General features: G+C 50.1%; 1 protein-coding gene across 3 annotated transcripts in view; it reads left to right on the forward strand.

Annotated features, from left to right (window-relative positions):
• Positions 1 to 23,353, forward strand: part of HTT (huntingtin) — a 139,987-nt gene that overhangs the window by 91,607 nt on the left and 25,027 nt on the right. For all 3 annotated transcript variants that reach the window (XM_059379949.1, XM_059379958.1, XM_059379968.1), the window contains 11 exons: positions 351 to 493; positions 8,979 to 9,186; positions 14,149 to 14,290; positions 15,692 to 15,871; positions 16,007 to 16,183; positions 16,479 to 16,555; positions 17,787 to 17,925; positions 18,944 to 19,066; positions 20,677 to 20,890; positions 21,234 to 21,379; positions 22,822 to 22,999. In XM_059379949.1, coding sequence (XP_059235932.1) covers positions 351 to 493; positions 8,979 to 9,186; positions 14,149 to 14,290; positions 15,692 to 15,871; positions 16,007 to 16,183; positions 16,479 to 16,555; positions 17,787 to 17,925; positions 18,944 to 19,066; positions 20,677 to 20,890; positions 21,234 to 21,379; positions 22,822 to 22,999 — 1,727 coding nt within the window. The remainder of the gene's footprint in view (positions 1 to 350; positions 494 to 8,978; positions 9,187 to 14,148; positions 14,291 to 15,691; positions 15,872 to 16,006; positions 16,184 to 16,478; positions 16,556 to 17,786; positions 17,926 to 18,943; positions 19,067 to 20,676; positions 20,891 to 21,233; positions 21,380 to 22,821; positions 23,000 to 23,353) is intronic.

Below are 23,353 nucleotides of genomic sequence, written 5' to 3' on the forward strand. Positions count from 1 at the left end.
AGGTAGCCTGTGGCTCCCTCTGCCACAGCTAAGCAGGGGGCTAAAATGGATCATGCACTAAATTCCTACATGGATTGTTGTCTTGGACTTCTGTGATGCTTCATGGTTTGCAGGGCTTTAAACTAACAGCCCTGCGGGTGATATGTTTACTGCCATCTCATAAGTGAGGCAGGTAATACAGAGAGGGAAAGGGACTTAATACAAAGAGATGGTATTAAATGTTGCACTTTGTTTACTTAAGTTTTTGCTCCAGCTCTGTCTACCATACGTACGTATTTTTACAGTAGACCTCATGTAAGTGCCCTAAAACAGTCACCTAATTGATGTCAGACTTTTCCCTTTCTTTGAAGGTTTCTACTACAACTAGTTGGCATTCTTTTGGAGGATATTGTTACAAAGCAGCTCAAAGTGGAAATGAGTGAACAGCAGCATACTTTCTATTGTCAAGAGCTAGGCACACTGCTAATGTGTCTGATTCACATCTTCAAGTCTGGTAGGTGCTTTAGACTGGTCTTCACAGAGCCTCTGTTTGTTCCGTGTCCTGTACTGTATGCTCTCAGAGGTAGGGACTTTGCTGCCCGGTGTAAGCTCTGTGGTGCGTAATATGCATTTGAGAAGGTTTTGTTGGGGCACCTGGGTGGCTCAGTCGGTTAATCGTCTGCTTTCGGCTTGGGTCATGATCCCAGGGTCCTGGGGTGGAGCCCCACGTCAGCCTCCCTGCTCAGTGGGGAGCCTGCTCCCCCACCCCTGCTCATGCTCTCTCTCTGTCTCTCTCTCTCTCTCTCTCCCTCTCCCTCTCCCTCCCTCTTAAATAAATAAAAATCTTAAAAAGTCATACAATTTTTAAAAAAATTGAAAATGTTTTGTTGGTGAGAAAAAGTAAACCTGAGGGCTTCCTCCTGTCTTCAACATTTGGAAGTCCAAGATAATTTTTGTACTTTCACATGTGATTGTGAATTAAAAAGGACAGTGAACCCAAGAGAGGAGTCACAAGAAGGCAGCCTTGCAGCATGCATAGGAAGCACTAAGTCCATATTAGGATAGTCAGTGCTTTCTAAAGAGGAATGAGTGTTCTTGAGAAGAATGCGTTGGATTAGATTAAATGGGTGAGAAGCTGGAAGACTTCTCGCTACATCTTGCTCTTCTTTCAGCAGGAAAAGTGAGAGGCAGTTCTGATCTCCAGGAAAAACAAACAGCAAGGAAGTCATGGTCCAAATACAAAGCAAACCAAAGCATGGTGTGATTTTCAACAATTAATCTGATTGAAAGCCTTAACTTTAAGAAACTGCTTTAAGTGGCTCAGGGGTTGTGACCAAGGACATATAGGAAATGTTGCTCATGTTTCTTGACTTTGTGGGAAAACTATATTCACATAATTATAAATGCTGTTTGATTTTTCAATTGAGTTTAAGTCAATGTGTGAATAAAACATTGAAGACTTATTTAATTTTTGTTTCAGAACAGAATGAAAATGTTTTTATTTCCAAGAAAAATAAAAGGGAAACTAACCAACTTAATTTGGGAGTGGAAGATAGAGAAGAAGGTGGAGGGTCGGAAGGGTCACTAAGTTCATCTTGCATTGTGGGCATTATACAATCCTATCTAAAGTTGACACAACAGGAAATAGAGGCTATAGAGGTAACTAAATAGGACAAAAATGGAACTTAAATGGATAGGTGGCATGAGTGAGGTACATCTCATCTCTAATAGGGTAGAGTTTGGAACTGTCACTCAGCAGGACCCTGTCCTATGCTAGAACAAGAAAAGGAACGACTGCTTAGAGTTCCCGGAAGTGCAGAGGTCACTGTTCTTGTTAGGTATGACGACCTCAGGCACTTTCATTCTGTTGCCCTGTCGAGTATTTCCATGTTTCAGCTCTGATCTGTGTTGGCTCTGTTCTCTGGTGGGCTCCTTCCCCATGACAGGAAGGATGACCCTCCCAGGCACCTGTGGTCTGAGCCTCAGGGTGAGTCCTGTGAGTTCTGGGCGCTGTGGCCTATGTGGGCCCAGTGAGATATCGGGCAGCACTTGCTGAGAGGGAGCGAGGCCCACTTCCTCATGAGGGCAAGAGGAGCAGATAGAATAATAGATGGGCTGCTACAGCTGATAAAAGTATGTCAGATTGAACTTCAGAGGTGATAGAACTAGAAGCAGGACAGCAGTTGCCTGAAAAGGGATGGGGCAGGGCATTTGTAAAATCAGAAGCCCCTCTCTATTATTGGACTTTTAAGCTGTGTCCATATTATTTGAGTACAAATGAAAACACACACACACACTCACCAAGTAGGTCCCGCGGGGAGGAGCCTGCTGCAGGTCGCGCACCAGGGCCATGGTGCTCAGGAGGGCTGGTGTGCTCTTGTCTTCGTGGGGCTTGCAGGCCTTTGTGGGGCTCGCAGGCCAGTGGGGAAGGTGATACACAGGCAGGGACTTTTACGTCTGGAAGTTTCCTGTGAAGGAAGCAAGTAGCACAGCGATAGGCAGAATGGGGGTGGGGAGGGAGGACAGGGTCCTTGGGAGGTGATGTTAAGCTAAGGCCCAAAGGCGAGATGCCATGCTCTGCCAGATGGCTGCTGAGAGCGCACAGGCGGGGGTCAGAGGGGTGAGGGTCAGAGGGCGACTAGGGAGGCGGGCAGGGGTGGGAGGCATGGAGAAGGAGGCGTCTTCGTGGCTGCTCATTTAATTGCTATTGCTCTTGGACAGGGGCATGGCCAGAATTTAATTATCAAGTGGACTCAAGAGCTTCAAGCCCTCTTCATTACTAATATTGGAAGAATATTTGTTTTGAAGAACTTTTGATTTATGCTTCACTGACGCACTGTAATAAGTTTAAAGTTGAGGAAAGACTTAAGCTACAACATGAATAATAGGTCATTTGTAGTACGTCGGTCATTCTGATACTTGGCCGCTGACTGGTCTGGATCTGATAGCAGAAGGACACCGTTCATCTCTAAGGGCTGCTTGCTTCCCTCTTTGGACAGGGGTGACCTCCTGCGCATCCCGTGGAGTTCCATGCTGTTCCAGGCGCACGCGGACTCACCCCCTTGCCTCTTCCTGTTCCTCAGCTCAGATATCAGGGGAAGCGTGTGTGGTCCACGGCAGCACCACCCACGAGGGCTGCCTGCCTCGGAGGAACATTCTGTGTCTGCCATAGTTCAGTTGCCTCCAGCCATGTGTGGTTTTGGGTACTTGGAACGTGGCTAGGGCGGATTAAGGAGCTACTTTTTAATTTTATTTATTTTAATTGACTTAAATTTGAATGGCCCCATGTGACCAGTGGTCGCTGTATCAGAGAGGACAGGGTATGGGGGCAGAGCTCAGGCCTTGGTACTGGCCACATGGCCACATGGGCTTTGTGCAGTGTCTGTTCCTGCTGTCGTGTGGTTCAGTGTTTGCAGAGAAGGTGTCTGTGTTTCTGAGTGTCTGTCTCCATGTCGTTTATTTTGACCACATTTCCTCTAATGATACTAAGGGGCAGAATTACTGTTTTTGATTTTGAGGTAAGAGTTTAAGTAAATCATCTTGTACTTCTATGTTAAAGAGGTGCATAGAACATACAAAGTTGGTGATTTTTATTTATGCTTTGCCTAAAAAAAAGGCAGTGAATTCCAGCCCTCCACTGAAAATTGTGATCTTCGAGAACAGTTCTTCCTGCAGCAATAAGTTTGGCTTTGGTTCAGACTTGGGCAAAGACAAGGATGGCTACCCTGCCGGGAATCACAGTGTTTGCGATGGTACCCCCCCCTTAGTCCTTAGGACAGCTCTGTGAAATAGCCCCCCTTTCCCCTGAAGAGAGGGTTCAGGCTCCAGAAGGTCCCGTGATAAAACCAAGATTGCAAACCAGCCATTGTTTCTTGCCCTTTGTTTGTTCTCTTACACCACACCGCTGCTCAGTTGCTCGTGGTGCAGTCAGTGGCTTGCGTGTGCAGAGCACTTCCTGAGTGATGTGGGGCTGCCACTTGCAGCCCTGCTTCCCGTGCTCATGGTCTCTGAGAACCTTCCTGGCTCAGGTGCTCATCTGTGCTTTGTCATTGTCATTTGGCCCCAGGCCCTGTCCCTTCTCCCAGGTCCCGACTCTCCTGGCTTCCCTTGCCTCCCAGTCACATCAGACATCATCTGGGCTGTGGGCCCTGCCTTCTTCCTATCTTAGCCCGTGGTCACTGCTCAGAACACTGGGAGGTAAGACCTTGCCCCATGCCTCCTCCCGTCCAGGACCAGTACCCACGCTCCCCACCTGTTAATTCAGGTCAAGGAGCAATTTTAACAAGGGGACAGCAGCATTTTGGTGGCTTACCACAACAGAGGGCTGCTTTTGTATCTGTGCCCATGCAGGAGGCTGTTCCTGATCCCTACTGCCTCTTCTCCATGTGAGGATTCGAGCCCAGGCCTCTCTCCTTTCTGGGTCTCAGCTGCCCGGCTCGCTGGTTGAGGAGGGGAGGGAAGAGAGAAGAGGCTTCGTTGCCTTGGGCTGAAAGTGACCCACATCCCTTTTGCTTGTGTTTCTGTGGTGCAGCTCTCGGCAGCCCCCACCCAGGGGCTCGTTCACCCCAGTGGGTGACTGCTTCCCCACGACAGCCCTGTGGGCGGAGGGGACAGACCTCCGGGGCAGAGCCATAAGGATGACAGCCAGGAGTTTCCAGGGGACAGACAGCAGAGGCAGGCATCATAGCGGGATCAGCTGTGCCATCAGCCATCGCCAAGGGCACCCCCTAGAAAGCTAGGGGGCTTTCTAGAGCCTTCGCTGCTCCGTGAGCATCCCCACCATCCCCGTGCTCTGCTGGGGGGACAGAGCATTTCCACAGGTGTTGCCCACCCCTCCCTCACCTGGGGGTTGGCATATCTTGACACCAAGAGGCACAGCCCTGTGGCCCTTCCTCCCATTCCCCCCGTGTCTGCTCTTGCCCTGATCACCTCCTGCCAGTTTGCGTCTTGAGTCTTCCCTGAGTGTGCTCAACAGTCCCCATTGCGCTGGGGAGCAGCATGCACATTGATTGGGCTTTCCATCTGGCCTGCTGCCATGCAGATCAGCCTGTCTCTAATGAGGAACAACCCGTCCTGTCTTACCGTCCTTGCTCTGCGGCTTCCTTTGTTCTCTTGCCCACGTTTACTACATGGCTTTCCAAAGTCAGTGTCTCTGGAGTTTATTCCTGTTGTTTCTCAAGCTGGGCTTTCCCTCTGGATTCCACCCCCCCCCCCCCATAGCCCTTTGACCAGGAGTGGCGTGTGAGGCCCCATGTGCTCTGTCCTGCGTCCTCACCTTGAGGGCACCAGGCCTGAGCATGGGGGACTGAGACTCTCGCTGCTTGGCTTGATCGTCTTTTTTTTCCAGCCTCCTAGTTACGTGTGTCCCTGCCTTCTGTCTGCCCAACCCCGGCTTTCCTGATGTAGAACTGAGCACAGAACACTGTGTTGCTGAAGGAGCACAACAGAGTGAGGTGATGTGTGAGCTTGTTGTGGAATGATCTCCACAGTAACCTCAGGTACCATCCATCCTGCACATAGGTAGACATCTTCTTTTTCCTTAGATGAGAACTTTGAAGATCCGCTCTTTCAGCAATGTTCAAGAACTTCATGGAGCAGAGTTAATCACGGTCATTATGTTGTACCTGACAGCTCAGAACTTACACCTGGAAATTGTGATCTTGACCTCCTTCTCTCTGTTCCCCCACCCCTTGCCCCGGGCTCTGGCAGCCGCCATTCTGTTCTCTGCATCAGAGTTGGGTGTTTTGAGATTCCCCATATACGTGAGATCACACAGTATTTGCCTTTTTTGTCTGACTTATTTCCTGTAACATAATGCCCTCGGGGTCTGTCCAGGTTGTCAGAAGTGGCAGGATTTCCTTCCTTTTTATGGCTAAATAATATTCCATTGTGTATGTACCCCCATCTTTATCCGTTCATATGCTGTTGGACACTTACATTGTCTCCGTGTCTTGCTATTATACACAGGGATGCGATTTTGTTTCCGTCAGGTAAATGCTTAGTAGCGGGATTACTGGATCACGTGGAGGTTCTGTTTTTTAACTTTCTACAGAAGCTCCACAGTGTTTTCCACCACGGCTGCCCCAGTTTGTGTGCCGACCAGTAGTGCAAAAGGGTTCCCCTTCCTGGCTGTCCTCGCCAGCACTTGCCTTTATGATCCTAGCTTTTCTAGCAGGTGGTGGGTGGTATCTCGCTACGGTTTGGATTCCCACTTCCCTGATGAGATGCCCATCATCTTTCCGTGTGCCTCTGGGCCATCTGTGTGTCTTCTTTGGAAAAACGTCTGTGTAGGTCTTTTGCTCACTTATAATTGGATTCTTTAGGGTTTTTTTTTTTGCTATTGAGTTGTATGAGTTCTTTAGATATTTTGGATACTAGCCTCTTGTCAGGTGTATAATTTATGGGTATTAGGTTCCGTGGATTGTCTTTTCATTTCATTGGTCATTTCCTCTGCTGTGCAGAAGCTTTCACTTGGAGGCAGTCCCCCTGTTCATCTTTCCTTCTGCTGCTGGTGGTTTAGGTGACACACCCAGACAAATTATTACCAGTACCCAGGTCAGAAGTCTTGCCCTCTGCTTTCTTCCAGGCGCTCTGTGCTTTCAGGTTCCACATTTAAGTTTCACTGATGGCGAGGTAGTTGCTGTTAGTGAAGGAAGGGGTCCAGTTTTATTCTTTTGTCAGTGAATATCCAGTTTTCCTAACACAGTTTATTGAAGAGAAGTCTTTTCTTCATCTCCCGAGTATTCTCTGTCCTGGTTTCCATGCTGATCTCTGTTTTCTCTCTCCCACTGTCTCTGCCTCTGCCCCCCTCCTTGTCCCCCTCCTCTCGCTCAATAGGATTGTCCCCTTGGTAGCCTGGCCCAGTTGTTGCTGCAGAGACAACTCGTCACTGGCTGCAGAGTCTACCTAGGTCACCGCACTGACCTGGCTGCCTTGGGCTCTCATGTCCATTCTCCTTCTAGCCTGTGACTTGGTGTCTTGCCAGCCCCTCACACTCATGATAAAAATTGAACTTGTCACCTGGCATGGCCTCCCAACTCTGGCTTCTTCTGGCCAACGTGCTCCACACTATCATGGATGTTCAAACCCCAGCGTCGCTGTGGGGACACGTGGGTGGCTCAGTCAGTTGGGTGGCTGCCTTTTGCTCAGGTCATGATCCCAGGGTCCTGGGACCGAGCCCTGCATCAGGCTCCCTGCTCACGGGGAGTCTGCTTCTCCCTCTCCCTCTGGCTGCTGCTCTGCCTACTTGTGATCTCTCTCTAATAAATAAATAAAATTTTTAAAAACAAAACAAAACAGCGTCACTGTGGTCTCCCTGCCCCAGCGAACCACCTGACTTCTCGCTGCTCTCGTGGCCCCTCCAGAGGCCATGCAACCGTTCCTCGCAGCCCCCCAGCAGCAGCCCTGCTGGCTGGTCTTTGCTTTGCCCAGCACCCTACTGAGCCCTTCACTCCGGTTTTATTCTTGGATCCTATTGCAGCCTTGTGCGCAGCTACTGCTCTTAATTCCACTTTGCAGGTGAGAAAGCTGAGACCCCAGATAATGTACTGCTAGGGCCAAGTAAATGGTAGAGCCACAGCTCTGACCATGGTTTTCCATCCTGTTGAGTAATACCCCACAGCAGCACTCTGTCATTCCCTCTGCTTTGTGGCCTGGCTCCCCATTTCTCCACAGCAGCACCTGCCTCTTCCCTTGGGTCCATTGGTCCTACAAGGAGCCCACACAGTAATGAGGGGCACAGAGAAGGACTGGGCCCAGGCTGGGTGGGCCAGAGGTGGGTGATGCTGTCCACACAGCACCCAGAGAAGACCCTGGAAATGGGGCCAGAGACCAGGCGAGCAGTGGACATCTTCTCATTGGAACTACTGTTCTGAATATGTGTGTTCTGCTCCCTGGTTATCCCAGGAGGCCAGCCTGGTGTTGTGGGCCGTGACTGTCCTGCTTTTGTTAGCTCTCTTTCTCCGCCTCAGGTCAGAAGCATAACCAGTCACAAAGTAGTAGGGAATAGGTCTGTCGTCTATCTTTGCCTCTGTTAGGACCCCTTTACATTTGGGATGTGTTGAAACCTAAACTAGAAATAAGATTCTGACTTCCCAGCTGTGGTGCCAGGAGGGTGAAGATGCAGAGAGCGAGGAGCCCTCGGTCTGCTCTCATCCATGCCCTGTCTTCCCTGATGTGCTGTGCAGCATTATCTGTCTCGGGGTCCTCACAGTGAGGGCCAGCTATCATGATGCCGCAGCCGGTGATGGGAGAGGTGTGTTGAGCTGACTTTGTATTGATCCAAAGGAAGGGACAGAAGGAAATGGTGAATTCCTGGAAGGGATTTGTCTAGGCCCCTAGGAGGATGACACAGACAGGCTGTGGGCAGAATGCTGTTGGGTGTGCCCCTACGTGCCCAAGACGAATGTGGCTGGCTGACTGTGGGCTTGCCCTGCCCCGGGCCGCACTACACTGGGCGCACAGAGCGCATGGCCCTCCGCGCTCTCAGACAGTGGCCCATGGACCGTGAGCTGGGGCCTGGCAGGCCGCACTGCCTGCCTTCTTTCTCTGGCACATGCTGTGCCCCCCGTACTTCTTTGGAAGCCAAGGAAATGTTTTTTATGGCAGGAGGAGGGTGTAGAGAGGCTCCTGCCAGAGAGAACCGGCCCTATGGAGGCCTTGCTGTCCTGGGGGCCGAGTGTGGGCCGCCTGCTCTCCATGGAGCTGAGTCTCCTGTCACACGCAGGCACGGCTCTTGGCGTGGAGCTCCTGGACAGTTTGCTGACAGCAGTAGGGAGAATACCCGGGAGAGTGAGAATGTTAGTGTCCTTGGCTGCTCCATTAGCTAAGCAGCCTATCTGGCTTTTGCTTCGAAAGCCTGATTTTCTAAGCGCCAAATGCTTTGAATGTGCGAGTATAGGAAAGAGCTGAGGGTGTATCTTTTTCTGGAAGATCTTCCTGTGGCCACAATGAGCAGCAAGGATGTTTCCCTCTTAGTTCTCCTTCTGGTTTGTTTGTAGGAATGTTCCGAAGAATCACAGCCGCTGCCTCCAGACTCTTCACGGTAGATAGCACCGACAGCAGTTTCTACGGCCTGGAGAGGCTGAACGCGCGGGTGCGCGCCATGGTGCCCACGCACCCGGCCCTGGTGCTGCTCTGGTGCCAGATCCTGCTGCTGGTCAGCCACACCGACTACCGCTGGTGGGCAGAGGTGCAGCAGACCCCCAGGTACGTCCGGCCTGTGGCCTGAAATACCAGCCCGCCCTCGCACTGGAGCAGCCCAAGCTCTGGCCCGGATTCTTCGAGGCTTCGTGCGGACTTTGCCTCGGCTCTGCCTTCCTCCCGTGGGCGCTGCACAGCAGGGGAGATGTGGTCGGGCTGAAGGCACTCAGTGTGCCGCAGCTTTCCAAATACAGTTTCTGTGACAGTCTCTTTGACACGGCTTCTCTTGAGGGTTGTTCTTGTCATGCAGTGTCCCTCCTGCTAGGCTCTCGTCCTTAAATTGCTTCCAGAGCCAGACATGTTGCAACGTCTTAACTTCATTATAAGTTAAATGTGGTTCTGGTTATTCTTAGATAATGAAGTAATTACTGAGCAACATTTCAAAACTATTTTTCATCATTCACAAAGACTTGTGAAGTATCTGATTGGGGGTGACCCCTTTTTGCAGAAAGTTTTCAGGCTTCAGCCTTTATTTCTGGGCACTGTCCTGCTCAGACCTTAACACACATGTGGGAATAGAACCTTTGATGCCCATCCGCTGAGCTGAGTCCTCAGTGCCAAGTTTCTGGAAGCCTCGAGAGCCCACAGTGAGGAGAGAAGGCAAGGGCAGCAGGGTGGGGGTCAGCTCCTTTCTGCTCATTGTGAAAAGACTGAGCTGTGTGAGGCCTGGGGGCCTAGTTGGGCCACTCCATTGCTTTTAGGTGGAAAACCCAGTATTAGTAGGCATCTTTCAATGTCTGTGCTATATGCTGTGGTATGTGCAAAGAAAAATAATATGGGTTTTCTGCTCTCTGCGTGCTTACAGTTTAGCTGGGGGAGACAGACTAGTGAGAACATTGGAAATGCTTCGAGAACATGATGTGCCGTGAAAGTCAGGAACAGAAACAAGTGTCTGCTTCAGTGCTTCTTTGCTGTACATATAAATCCCCCAGCAAGCTTATTAAAATTGGGTTCTGGTTTAGCAGATCACTAGTTGGACCTGGGACTCTGCCTTTCTGCTAGGGTCCCGGGTACTGCCAATGCTCTGGTCCATGGAACCCAGGAATCCAGGGCAGGTCCTGAGTCCTTAGGGACTGTGCCTCAGAGCCACTGGGGGCTTGTTCCAGGGACCAGGACTGCAACCCAGCTCACTGCTGGACCTGGCAGCTGGGTACCTTAGAAATTAGGATCCTGGGCTTTTGTGTTCTCACAGTCTTCCCAGGAAACTCCCCTGGGCATCTGAAGTTGAGTTGTGTGGGGAGGACTTGGTGGGCTGGGGCTTGAGTTAGCCACTGATGCTAGCAGGTATGTGCAGGTGGACAGAAGGTGAGAAATTGTCTGTCACCACCGTGGGTAGGTGAGTTTCCTTCCCCCTCCCACCTCCCCTCTACTTCTCCCTTCTCTCCCTCCTCCTCCTTGTCCTCCTTTTGTTGGCTGATGGGTGGTGAGGGCAGAGGGACCTAGAGTGGGGTCAAGAGGAAGTGGGAGGGTGGACCCCAGTCTGATTAGGAAGGGCCTTCCACAGATCTGGGGGGTAAAACATCCAGAAAGAACACTATTGGGATAATGGAGGGAATTTGAATGTGAGTTCTAGGAGACCTTTTGTTTTGTGGTGATGAGTTCTCAGGGACCCCTGCTGAAGTACTTTGGGGTGAAGTGTCTTCACCCACGTGAATACTCTCAGGTGGTGCAGGCCAGAAAGTGTGCATATGTGTGAGAGCACGTGTGGCATGTGCTTGTGTATGTGCAGAGTGCATGCGTGTGTGTAGAGTGCGTATGTGTGAGTGCGTATGTGTGAGGTGTGCACATATGTTTAGAGTGTGGGTGTGTGTGGAGCATGTGTGTATGTGGAGCATGCGTGTGGAATCGTATGTGTGAATGCACATGTGTGGGGTGTGCATGTGTGTGTGAAGGTGGCAACATAGTGGTTGAATCTAGGTGGAGAGGGTGTGACATCATCGAATTCATCTTTCAGCTTTTCTCTTGGCTTCAAAGTTTTCCACGTAAAAGTTGAGGAAGAGGGATCACAGAAGTGGGCACATTTTGGAGCACTCAGCTCTGGATAGTCCCCAGGAGGAGGTTTGCTCTGGAGGGGAGGACACGTGGGAGATGGGGCGTGAGGCCCTCAACGAAACGTGGTGCCTGGGAGCTTTTCCTGTGTGCCCTCGGAGCGGCTGCGGAGGCTTCTCGGGGTCCCTCTTTGCATTTCACTGCTTGCGAGTAAAGGTGGTCACGTTTTCGTGTGCTTATTGACCATCTGTGGATCTTGTCGTAAAGCATGTATTCAGATATTCGCCAGTTGTTTGAAATTAGACTGTTTGCTACCTTGTTGTTGAGTTGTAAGTTCTTTATATATTCTGGATCTAAGTAAATGTTTTCTCTCAATTTGTGGTTTGCCATTTTATTTTTTTAATGGTTTCTTTTCAAGAGCAGAATTTTTAAGTTTTTATTGAAACAAGTGCATCAGTTTTTCTTTTTCTGTTCAATCCAAGAAATGTTTACCTACCCCAGGGTCACGATTTTCCTCCATGATTTCTTCCGGAAATTGTGTAGCTTTGCCTTTTATCATTCTGAATTAATTTTTGTGGGTGACAAAGCATGAGGGTAAAGAGTCCTCTCCCCATCCCACTCCCCAAAGGGTGGTTCTTTCACTGTTTTTTTGCGAAAAGACCGCACTTTCTCTCGTGAGTTCTCTGGGCACTTTCTCAGTGCGCAGTGCAGTTTAGACGCACGGACCTGCCTGTGGGCTCCACTCACACCCCTCAACTGGCACCTCCCCTGCCGACACAGTGTTGTCACCTTGGCTACCCTGCCAGGTCCCCCCGCTCTCTTGACTTCCAAAACAGTTTTGGCTCCTGTAGGTTCTTTGCGTTTCCATGACACGTTTTAGAGTAGGCGTGGCAGTGTCCACAAGAGCCCGTTGGCCTCTCGCCGGAGCTCGTGGCTGGTGTGGGATGGCGGGAGCACTGGCGTCCAGCATCCAGACGCTCAGTCTTCCAGCATGGTCTCTCTTTGGGTATTTCACTCTCAAATTTGCCACAACAGCATCTCGTAGTGTGTCATGTACAAGCATTTCTCGTATTTAATGCACTTCATATTTTTGAATGCTGTTTAAATGGTGCCGTGGTGTGCTGCTGGCTTGTAGAAGTGCGGCTGGTATTGTCCTGACCTCCCATCCTGAGAGCTGGCCTGGCTCACACATCGGCCCCAGGATGCTTTCCGTGGGCTTTGGATGGTGCTCTGTGACCACATGAGTATCATCCCCAGGTCAGACTCCTCTTCTTCCTTTCCCACCCGTGTTCCTCTTTTTTGTCTTTTCTGTCTCAGGACACTGACCAGGCCCTCCCTACAGGGCTGGCCTCCGTTTTTCTATATCTGGAGACTCAGTAGATAGATGTGGTCCCACACGACAGTGACCTCCCCAGCTTGGAGGCAGGCTCTCAGGCGAGTGGAGAGGCCATGCTCTGGCCACTTCTTGTTTGGGGGGCTCTGTCTTCACTGATTTGTTTCCAGTCTGCCTGGCCTTCTGGTGGCCTGTTATGGTCTTGCATGTGCCATGGCACTGGGGGTGTGGCGTGGCCTCCTGGATTTGGGGCGTTCATTCCCCGTCAATGTCTGGCTGCATCTGTCCTGAGGTCTCCAGGGCTGCCCACTACAAGCTGGGACTCAGTTTGGATTAACATGGGTTGACATTCAAATTGAATTGCAGGCTCTGCCCTCTTCCCCACAGAGGCTCCCCTGTAGCCGTACCATCATGAAATGGGGGCTGGCTGGAAGGCTGAGAAGAGGAGGTGTTTCTGTTGGTGGGTTTTTCATTGACCTATGACTTAAATGCTACACAGAAACACACTCTTTTGTACCAAATATTGTCAGGTGAATACCGCCATAGTCACAATATAGGATCTTTCTGTAACTTCAGAATGTCCTATTTGTCCTCTGTGGTCACCCTCAGCCCCCTGCCCCCCAGTTACTGGTCCGTGCTCCATCCCTGTGTTCAGCCTGTTGCAGAATGCCGTATGGATAGAGTTCTGCAGTCTGTAGCTTTTTGAGTCTGGCTTTGTCACTTAGTGCAGGAGATATAAAGCTCATTTATGGCCTTGCATGGCTCAGTGGTGCGTTCTTTGGATGAGTGAATAGTATTCACTTGGAACAGTGAATAGTATTCCGTTGTACAGATAATAGTCGTGGCACATCCCCTCACCAGCTGAGGACAGGGAAATTGCAGTTGGGACATTTTTTTTTAACTTGCAGAATATTTTATACCAATTCTCTTGTAAATTTTGAGGTGTTGTAGGAAAAGTTGAGAAATTTCAGAATATTCTTGTCCTCACGTGACCTCTGTCCCTGCTAAGCCTCAGCAGAGATGCCTAGGCTCTTTGTTGCTAAGGGAGGGGTATCATCCCTGGTTAGGCTCTGCAGTCAGGGGCTGTTCACAGGTGTGGCGACATGTGCGTCTGAGGGCTTGTGGCAGCATTGGGGAATCCCAAGGGTGTAATCCCATCAACTGAGAAGTGAAGTAACCTTCGAAAGTGGTGAGCGAGTTTTGCAGAAGTGCTCTCCGACAGTGGCGTGGTGGCACATCCCCTGTGGGCCGGTGAGGGTGGCAGCATCTCGCCATTCGTCCTGTGGTCAAGTCCAGCTGCATGAGGGCTCTGTCCTGGGAGATGGGCGCGGCTATCACACAGATCTGCGCTGGGAATCGTGGACGGTCAGGGGGAGCCCAGTGCCTGAGCACCGGTGGAAAGTGCGGCTTCATGGCAGATTCTGCCTTAAGTCGAGCATTGGACTGTTCACCCGTGAGATCTCCATGTTCTTGGGACACCCACACGTGCTTTGCCACGGTTCAGAAGTCGGTCACTAAGAGTGTGCTGCAGGACTGTAACCCTGTCTGCTTCAGCACAGGAACTGAGCTTCTGGTCATCTTCTGCTTTGAAGAGAAGCTTGTTTTCATCCCGGAAACATGGTCAGTGCATCTGTTGCTCCTTACAGGAGACGCAGTCTGTCCAGTACGAAGTCACTCAGCCCCCAGATGCCTGGAGAGGAGGAGGACCCCGGTGCGGCCTGCAAGCTTGGGATGTGCAATAGAGAGATAGTGCGAAGGGGAGCTCTCATTCTCTTCTGCGATTATGTCGTAAGTCAGGACACGGGTCCCGGCGGGCAGGGGGCCAGAGAGCCCCAGTGCGGGGGACGCTCCTGCAGACCGACCTCCCGCCGTTGCCTCGGGGCCACAGCAGGTGTCCCATCCTTCTCCGGCTGGTCACGGATGTGGAGGTTTGTCTGTGGAAGGTTTCACTCCGCTGTCACCGCCTCAGCGAGGGTGACTTGGAGTGGGGTTCTGCTTTAAACATCCCATCTGTGCAGAGGAGGTTGGTGCCCATTGTTGCATTTTAAAATGAATTCTTGTTGGAATCATCCATTTTTTAAAAATAACTTTTGTAGAGCTTTTGACCATAAAACTAGCAACACATTTTAACATGGAAAATTGATAAAAACCAATAAACAAGAAAATACAGCCTCTTTATAACTGCACTACTCAAAAAACCTGTTGTGGCATTTTGGCTGGGATTTGGTGCTTTTTCTCCACTAGTTACAGCATGTGTGTTTCTTTGGCACAAACACAGCGCCATGTTCATACTGTTTTCACACAGCAAAGCGTGTGACGTTTTCAACTGGAAAAGAAGGGCACTCTTAGCAAGTGGTGGTTGTCATACAGATTTTTTTTTTAATTGTTACTCATTTTTTGATTAATATTCTTTATGTTGAATTAGTTTTTCTATCTTGTTTTACTTCTGAGAAATAATTTAGTATAATTGTATAATGTCTTTCACAGAAATGTAAGGAAAATACTAGTTTTATAAACTAATACTATCAAATTATACCACATGGAAAATATTAATCATTAACCAGATGTCAAAGAATTGGTCTCATTTTATAATTTCTGCCTAGGAGGATTATGAATTAAGGTGAAAAGGCAACATATATACTCAAAGATGGATATTTATTTCCTTATAAATCTTAAATTTCTCCCCTTAATGTCCATTTGATTCATGGAATCTATTCATATTTTGGATTCAGGAATTCTATCAAAACTGTGGCAGGTACAGGGAACCCATTTTCCCCACTGGCCTGTCACAGAGCCAGAGAAGGAGAACTGGGGAGCACTCTCTGTTGGCCAGACCAACAGAGCCTGGACAGACCAGGCTGTGTCACCTGTTCTCACATCACGGCGCGGGTCGTGACCCAGGGGCAGGGCCCCACTGCCGTGGGGTTGCCGGTCCTTAGCAGGTGCCCATGGCGGGTGGGGTCCGACCACCAACCACTTCAGCCCCAGTGGAGGGTAGAAGGTGCCAGAGGCTGTGAGGTCAGTTCTGACCCTGATGATCATGGGTGGTCAGACACTAGATAGCTTCAGTGAGGATTATACTTTGGAATTTGTTTTCCCCTTCCCACCTCTTCTGGCCTTTTCTGGGGCATCCACATCTGTTCTGTCCTTATCTACTTGAGAACGAGTCTTTTCATTCCTTCTCTGCAGTGTCAGAACCTGCACGATTCAGAGCACCTAACGTGGCTCATCGTGAATCATATCCAGGACCTCATCAGTCTGTCCCACGAGCCTCCCGTGCAGGATTTCATTAGTGCTGTTCACCGGAACTCTGCTGCCAGTGGCCTCTTCATCCAAGCAATTCAGTCCCGCTGTGAAAATCTTTCCACCGTAAGTCTCCCTCATACTGGCAGAGCCAGTCAGGGGCTTTTTCCCCACCATAGAAATGTACTATTGGAATTTTTAAACTGCTGACTCCCGTTGGCCCATCATGTGCTCTCTCTGCTTTCCTGTGCCCCCCACCAGCCGACCACCCTGAAGAAGACACTTCAGTGCTTGGAAGGGATCCACCTCAGCCAGTCAGGTGCTGTGCTGACGTTGTACGTGGACAAGCTGTTGTGCACTCCATTCCGTGTGCTGGCTCGCATGGTTGACACGCTGGCTTGTCGCCGGGTGGAAATGCTTCTGGCTGCAAATTTACAGGTACCAGAAAAACACTGACGCTGATTTTTACTGAGAACTTTGCAGGGCTGGCAGAGCCCTTGCCTGGTTTTCTCCTCCCTGGACATGTTCTTCACACACCCTTGGGAGAAGCATGTATGAGGTGCACGAGTCAGTCATTTCTTGTGTGCCTGACAGGAGCACTTCTCGTACTTTCTGCCTGTGTGCCTCTGCTACAACAAACTGTACACTGTGGTCTTTACCTCTGAAGTAGAGCGGGGTTATTATGACTCCTTCCATGGCACACACTTGGCTGATGTGTTGCTGTCTCCTTCAGAGCAGTGCGGCTCAGCTGCCCGCAGAGGAGCTGAGCAGGATCCAGGAGTACCTTCAGAGCAGCGGGCTGGCGCAGAGGTAATGCTCCCTTCAGGCGTCCCTTTCTTCTCCATAGAAACACTTAGATTTGTAAGGGAATGAACTCTGGGTGGGAGACCGATGTGCTTTCTAGACCAGTTCGCTGCAGAAAGGCCCTAATAGAAAACCTTCCTAAATTCAACAAAATGGGCCCTCACTTTATGTAAAGGGAGCTGAACAGGCAGCACCACCTGTCACCTGTGGTGACAGGGACATGCCTGCACTCTGTTGGCTGGCTGAGGCCTGTGCGTGTCCAGGTTGCCCGTGTCTAACACCTGTGATACAGGAGAATGAGAGTGACCGGTTTGATCGTAGCCAAGCCAGTGCACGTACCTAGCTGCCACGTGAGAGCGGGCGAGTCTGAAAGATGTTACCTAGCTCCTGGCATGCAAAAATGACCTCTGCGTCTCGTTAAAATGTGATCTCATTCTAATGTTTGTCACTTAATTCCGCTGCCTAGTCTTTTAGAAGCCTTTATCAGAGATCGTGACATCTATTATCTGTTTATACAAGTAAATAAAATACATTTTACCTTTGAATTTCACCTTTTTCCCCTCCACATGGGGGAAGGTGTGTGTGCACTCGCAGGAGTGCACGCAGAGGAGCAAGAACAGGGCAGAATTGCCACACAGTAGCTCGTTGCCAGCGTCCTTGTTTGGGAAGGCATCCAGCCTGCTCAGCAGCACACGGTTTTCGTGATTTTCCAGTCTGCTGGGCCCAGTCGTGTTGTGATTTGCATCATGAGGTTGTTGCTCTCATAGCAGATGGTAGAAGTTCGGACTCTTATTTTTTGACTCCAGACTTAGTATTCTGCACAGATGAAGAAGATTATAAATATCTTTTGCCAGATGTGGTGCTTCCTCTATGAAGTGAACACAGATTGGTATACATTGTATTACGTCGGGAGAATCAATGGGAGATTTTGTTTGCTTGGATCTTAGAATAGATTATCTCTTTTGCATTTGTAAAGAATGCTTTTATTAGCTGTTAAACCATGTATTGCCTGCTACAGCGTCTGAGTCTAAATGAAATGTCTGCAGAACATTTGTGGGGCATGTACTGTGGTTATTAAAAATAATCTAGAGTCTGAATTTGCATCATGCCGTGTCTAAGTGTTGTTGAGATGCTCTGAAGAGAAAGTGTCAAACATGTTGCATCTCGCTTTAAGAAGCCACTGTCACTTCATAACCTGGGAGACTGTGCTCTAACCCCACGTGTGATCGGATTCCAGACACCAGAGGCTCTACTCCCTGCTGGACAGGCTTCGTCTCGCCACCGCACCTGGCTCACGCGGCCCTTCTCCTCCGGTCACGTCCCATCCGCTGGACGGGGATGGGCCCCTGGCACTGGAGACCATGGTTCCAGACAAAGTACGTGTCCAGCCCGTGTGCATGTGGCATGAGGGGCCCACTCTGCACACCAGCCATTCCTGTGCGTCTTCTACATCTTTGGCAAATCTGGAGCATGTAGTGGGGCAGCTCAGGCAGCAGGACATTCTGGCACCTGGTGTGGTCCCTGGGGGCTCCCAGCTTGCCATTCCTTGCCAGCAGTGGAGAGGGTCCCATCACTGACAGTATTCCTGAGGCCCAGCCTAGGCATGAACAGAACTGTGGGGTGAAAAAGAAAATGCTGGCTTGGCATCTTGGCATCAGGGAGATGGGAGAGTCAGGAAAGCAGTGGCTGTAGCCTGCATAGGGTTGTGCTCACCCACTTGGCTTGTCTGCGCCTGTCTGCCTCTCCTTAAACCTACTGACCTCCTGTGTGGTGACTGTGCCTTCCCAAGGACCCTGGTACGTGGTCACGACCCTTGCTACTCACATCTCAGAGCTGGGGACCGTTTGGGGCCTTAGCTGATTGTTGGTACCCTGCTTTCTGGGGGAGGTCAGTGTAGACCTGAGCTTGGAGTTTGAAAATCCATAGTCTAGGCACAGAACGGCAGTGCTAGGGTGAATGCTGCACTGTCCTTGGGAAGAGAGGAGCATTGCAAACACCCCAGTAGAAGACGTTGGGAGGCAAAGGGTGGACAGAGGACGAGGGCACAGAGTGGAGGGCCTGCTGCCCTAGTACTTGAACTGAGTTAGGAGGATAGGTGGGTGTTCACCAGGGGAGGGGAGAAGCAGAGGCTGTCCAGGTGGGAACAGCAAGTCCCAAGATACAGCCTTTGTAGTGATTCCTATGGAAAAGGCTGGTGGTTTGGTGAGTGGCTGCATCGCCACCTAGAATCCAGCTGGAATCCAATTTCACAGAAGCCACATTCTTAGTCCCCAGGAGGCCACTGGTCCACAGGATGTGAGGGGCAGTGGGTAAAGAAACAGCACACATAGTAGAGTTGAAGCCCCTTAAAAGCCACGCCAAATTTCATTGGGTTATCCACCTTTTTCTTCCCAGGACTGGTACCTGCGTCTAGTCAAATCCCAGTGCTGGACTAGGTCAGATTCTGCACTGCTGGAAGGGGCAGAACTGGTGAATCGGCTTCCTCCCAGTGACATGAGCACATTCATGATGAACTCGGTACGGTGGAGAACAGCGGGGTGCTGGCAGGGTGCCTGATTTGTTTTATCCTCATGTGACTAGCTTAGGACATGGGCCACTCACTTTTCTGCCTCAATGGCAGAGACTGATACAGGCTGGAGCCTGGGAGACTCCAGTCTAGATGGGACAGGACGCAGGGTAAGTCTAATCCAGGTGGGACAGGACGTTATTTCAGCTGCATTAGAGTCCAAAAGGAGGTAAATTGTGTCTAATTCAGCTTCCCATGCATTTGAAGAAAAGAGGTTCTCTTAGGTTGCAGTCTGTTCTCATCGTATGTCCTCATCATCATGAGGACAGGTATGAAAATGGTGTCATGCTAGATGATTTTAACTTATCCTAGTGGTGTTCTGGAAGTTGATTTTAGTAAGACCCCTCCCACTGTTTTATGTGGTGAGGTCCCTGTACCCCTACATCATCCAGTGAGGCCCACTCCCTGTTACCTATGGTGTATATAACCATTCACGATGTGTAGTTAGGCTTACACCCTACAGATCATGAGGTCTCCGTCCCCACCCTTGATGTTATGCAGGAATGCAGGCTGGGAGGCCTTGCAGAGCCTTGTGTCCCTGCCCTTAGCTCCTGGACAGGTCCTGTGGGGACTGGAGACCCCAGTTGCAACCAGCTGCAGCCTTGGCAGCTTTTGTCCCAGACCTCCAAGGATGAGCAGCTGGCTAAACCCTCAGGTGTTTAGTGCAGCCTTAATGGGCCATGTGGGAATGGGGCACAGCAGGGCCCTGGGGGGCGGGCAGCAAAGGAGGGACCGGTTATGGGTGAAGGGACTTGGGGCAGAGGCACACAGCCGTATGTTCCCAAGTACTGATTTTTCATCACTTTGACAGCAGTAGCTGTGTTGAAAAAACTGCATCGGCTCAAACTCAGCTTGCTAAAATCAATTTAAGCTCCATTCAGTGAAAGCTGATTTGCTGAATGATAAATTTGCTTAACGATCCAGTTACTGAATTTCTCAAATTCAGTAATTGGACTTTTTAATAGCTTAAAAGTTCTGGCTGTAGCAGAAAGGTTCAGTTTTGGTTACTGATGATGACATAGGCTTTTCTGAATGTTACCTAAAATGAGATGAATATTCTACGTGAAAATTGGCCCAAAAAATCAATTTTTAAAAGTTGGCAAAACCCAGTACAACTGGATCCACTGTCATAGAAATGCTGCTTCTCACCAACAGTTGTGGCCATTTTGGTTTATTTTGGCTGCCTTTAGACATAACTTATCTTTCTCAAACTCGGGGAGTGTTTGGTGTTTCACTGGATTTCTTGGGTGGTATGTCAGCTTCATTTTGTATTTTCATCACTTATAAATCACATATGTTCAGTTTCTTATTTCAAACAAATCTGAAGGCATAGAAAAATTTAAAATCTTTCTTTAATACCAAAGTACCCCAAAGAGACCAGAAATATGCTTCGCAGAGCATATGGTATTTATTCTGGGAAGTAGAATATTCTTCAAAATACATTGCTGTGGTTTACTTGTCTGTGCTTTCTCCAAAATGTTTGCATTATCCTTTCTTCTGTTGTGTTTTTCTTGCCTGGTTGAAAGTGTGTAATTGTTGAACTTTTAACATCCTAATTCAGGAATTCAACTTAAGCCTGCTGGCCCCATGCCTGGGCCTGGGCATGCGCGAAGTCTCTGGGGGCCAGAGGAGCCCCCTTTTTGAAGCAGCTCGCCTAGCAACTCTGGACCGTGTGACCAGCCTGGTTCAGCAGCTTCCTGCTGCCCATCATGTCTTCCAGCCATTCCTGCCTGTGGAGGCCACTGCCTACTGGAACAAGTTGAATGATCTATTTGGTAGTTAAAATTAAAACTTCTTTTATTTTTAAAAAAATGCCCTAGAACAGTATTGTACTTTGCACTGAGTAAAGGTACAATAAATGCTGTTGATAAACTGAAAGCATATGCAGAGATGACCAAGAGACAGGGCTAGGGACCCTTGGTCCAGTTGTCTTTTGGTGTGTTTGCCCCTTTGCCGTTCCTCTGCCTCCCCCTGGAGGAACACTAGCATAGGCCTCAGAGGACAGCGTGTCCCGAGTCACACGCACAATCTCGTAGATTCTCTGAGAATGGACTGACTGCCTTTTCCGGGTCATGAGCTCCTGCTGGAATTGTGTTCACCCGCAGTCTTGTGTTTCAGGGGATGCCATGTTATATCGGTCCTTGACCACTCTGGCCCGGGCCCTGGCCCAGTACCTGCTGGTGTTCCCCAAACTGCCCAGCCATTTGCACCTCCCCCCTGAGAAGGAGAGGGACACTGTGAAGTTTGTGGTCATGACCCTCGAGGTAAGTCTGTGCTTCTGTGCCAAGACACTGTCACTGGAGAAGTAGGAAACCCTGGAGCTGTGCAGTTGGGCACCTTCTCTCCTCACTAGGGGGATAACTGCGAAGGGTCAAGCACTGCATCCGTTCCCTACTTTCCTGAGCCCATTCACCCCTCTGGCTGTGGGGCTCCTCACAGGTGCCTTGTGATGTTGGCCACACAGCACTTCCTGTGCCTACTTTCCAGCTGGCCTGGGACCTGGGCTCCTACCTATGCCTTCTCCCCGAGGCATGTCTGGGCGAGGGCACAGGTCTTAGAGGAGGGTCTGGTGGGGAAAAGCAAGGAGGACTGGAGAGGTGAGCAGAAACCTTCCAGGATCTCCCAAACAGTGGGCAGAGTCCTGTGCTTGTGTGTGGTTCTCGTTCCTTGATTCTAAGATGCCTTCGATTTCTGGATAGACATCCATTAAATATGTTTTCTCTAAGGAAAAGGAAACACTGCGAATGTAGTTTGGATCCTGATTTTAGATAATTAAAGAAATTAGTCTGGGAAAATTATTATGTTTTAAATAGAGTAAAAACCTGGATGTTTCAGGCATGGGAAATTAAGCACTCTGTGTTAGCACTTATGATCACCCCCCAAATGTGTACATACTGTGGGTGCATCACCTTTCCATACAACTTGTGGCAAACAGTCTAGCCTGCATCCTTGCAGCCAGAGGGCCTGAGCTGTTAGTCAGCCTGAAATGGACATGGCTGACTCAGCCTCAGCTCCACCCGTCACTTCCCAGCAGGCAGAGAGGTAGGTGTGAGGAGGGTGCACAACCAACGGGCCCTGGTCTGGACCCGGGCCAAGACAGATGGCCGCTGACACTAGTCCTGGAGGTTTTGGTGCGGTGCTCAGGCCAGCCGGCAAGCGGACAGTTCTGGTACAGCATGGTCACTGCCAGCAGCAGTCCATGCCTTCCGTGTGCGGGGCGAGATGGGCTCTGTTGTCCCATTTCACAGACGAGGAAAGCAGGGCTTAGGTTTGGTGGGTTATTTGGTGGGCATTTGAACCCAAGCCTGGCTGTCTCCAGGCTCCATGCTCTCTGATTCAGGCTCTGACTCTGACTGAGGCAGGGCCTGCCTGCACCCTGGGAGCCCTGAGAAGCTTAGCCTGGAGACCATGTGGTCAGGGAAGGACTTCTAGAGGAGTCCATGAAGCTGCAGGAAGGAGGAGCAGTGAGATCAGGGTGGCTATCCTGGCAGAGAAGCAAGCCTGGGCACCCTTGGGAGCGGGTGGTCAGGCTTGAATGTAAGGGAGTCGGTAACAGGGTACCGTCCCTCTTGGAGTGCAGTCAGTCCCACCAGCCTCTCGTGTTTGGGCCAGTTCCCGGAGAGCTGGGGGTGGTTTGCTTCCCCGACAGCCTGAAGACAGGAAGGAAATGGGCCTGAGCCTTTGGTAATGCCAACCTCCCCTTTAGGCCCTGGCGTGGCATCTGATCCATGAGCAGATCCCGCTGAGTCTGGACCTTCAGGCGGGCCTGGACTGCTGCTGCCTGGCCCTGCAGCTCCCCAGCCTCTGGAGCACACTCTCCTCCCCGGAGATGGTGACCCATGCCTGCTCTCTCATTCACTGTGTCCGTTTCGTTCTGGAAGCCGGTGAGTCTATGGCCATAGCATGTTTTTCTCCTCTGTTACTGGCACCAGCACTCAGCTTTGCAGATTGGAGCACATGCCTTTATTTCATGTCACCTGTTTACCAGGGGCCGAACCAGGAACCAGAGGTGACTTGGTGGATAAAACATGGGCCTTGTGTACATCTCCAGGGGCTTGGATTCTGCGCTGGAATTGGATTTAAATTTGCTTTTGTAGTCATTTTGCTTAGATTTTGGAGTTCCAGCTTTCATAAAAAATACTCCTAATTTTATGTCCCTTTGATCCCTGGTCCTACTTGACTGTTTCATGCTTTTAGTCCCACATGACCATAAGATTTAATAAGATTACATTAGGAAG

Source organism: Mustela nigripes, chromosome 1 (assembly GCF_022355385.1).
Source record: "Mustela nigripes isolate SB6536 chromosome 1, MUSNIG.SB6536, whole genome shotgun sequence".
Taxonomy (NCBI): Eukaryota; Metazoa; Chordata; class Mammalia; order Carnivora; family Mustelidae; genus Mustela; species Mustela nigripes.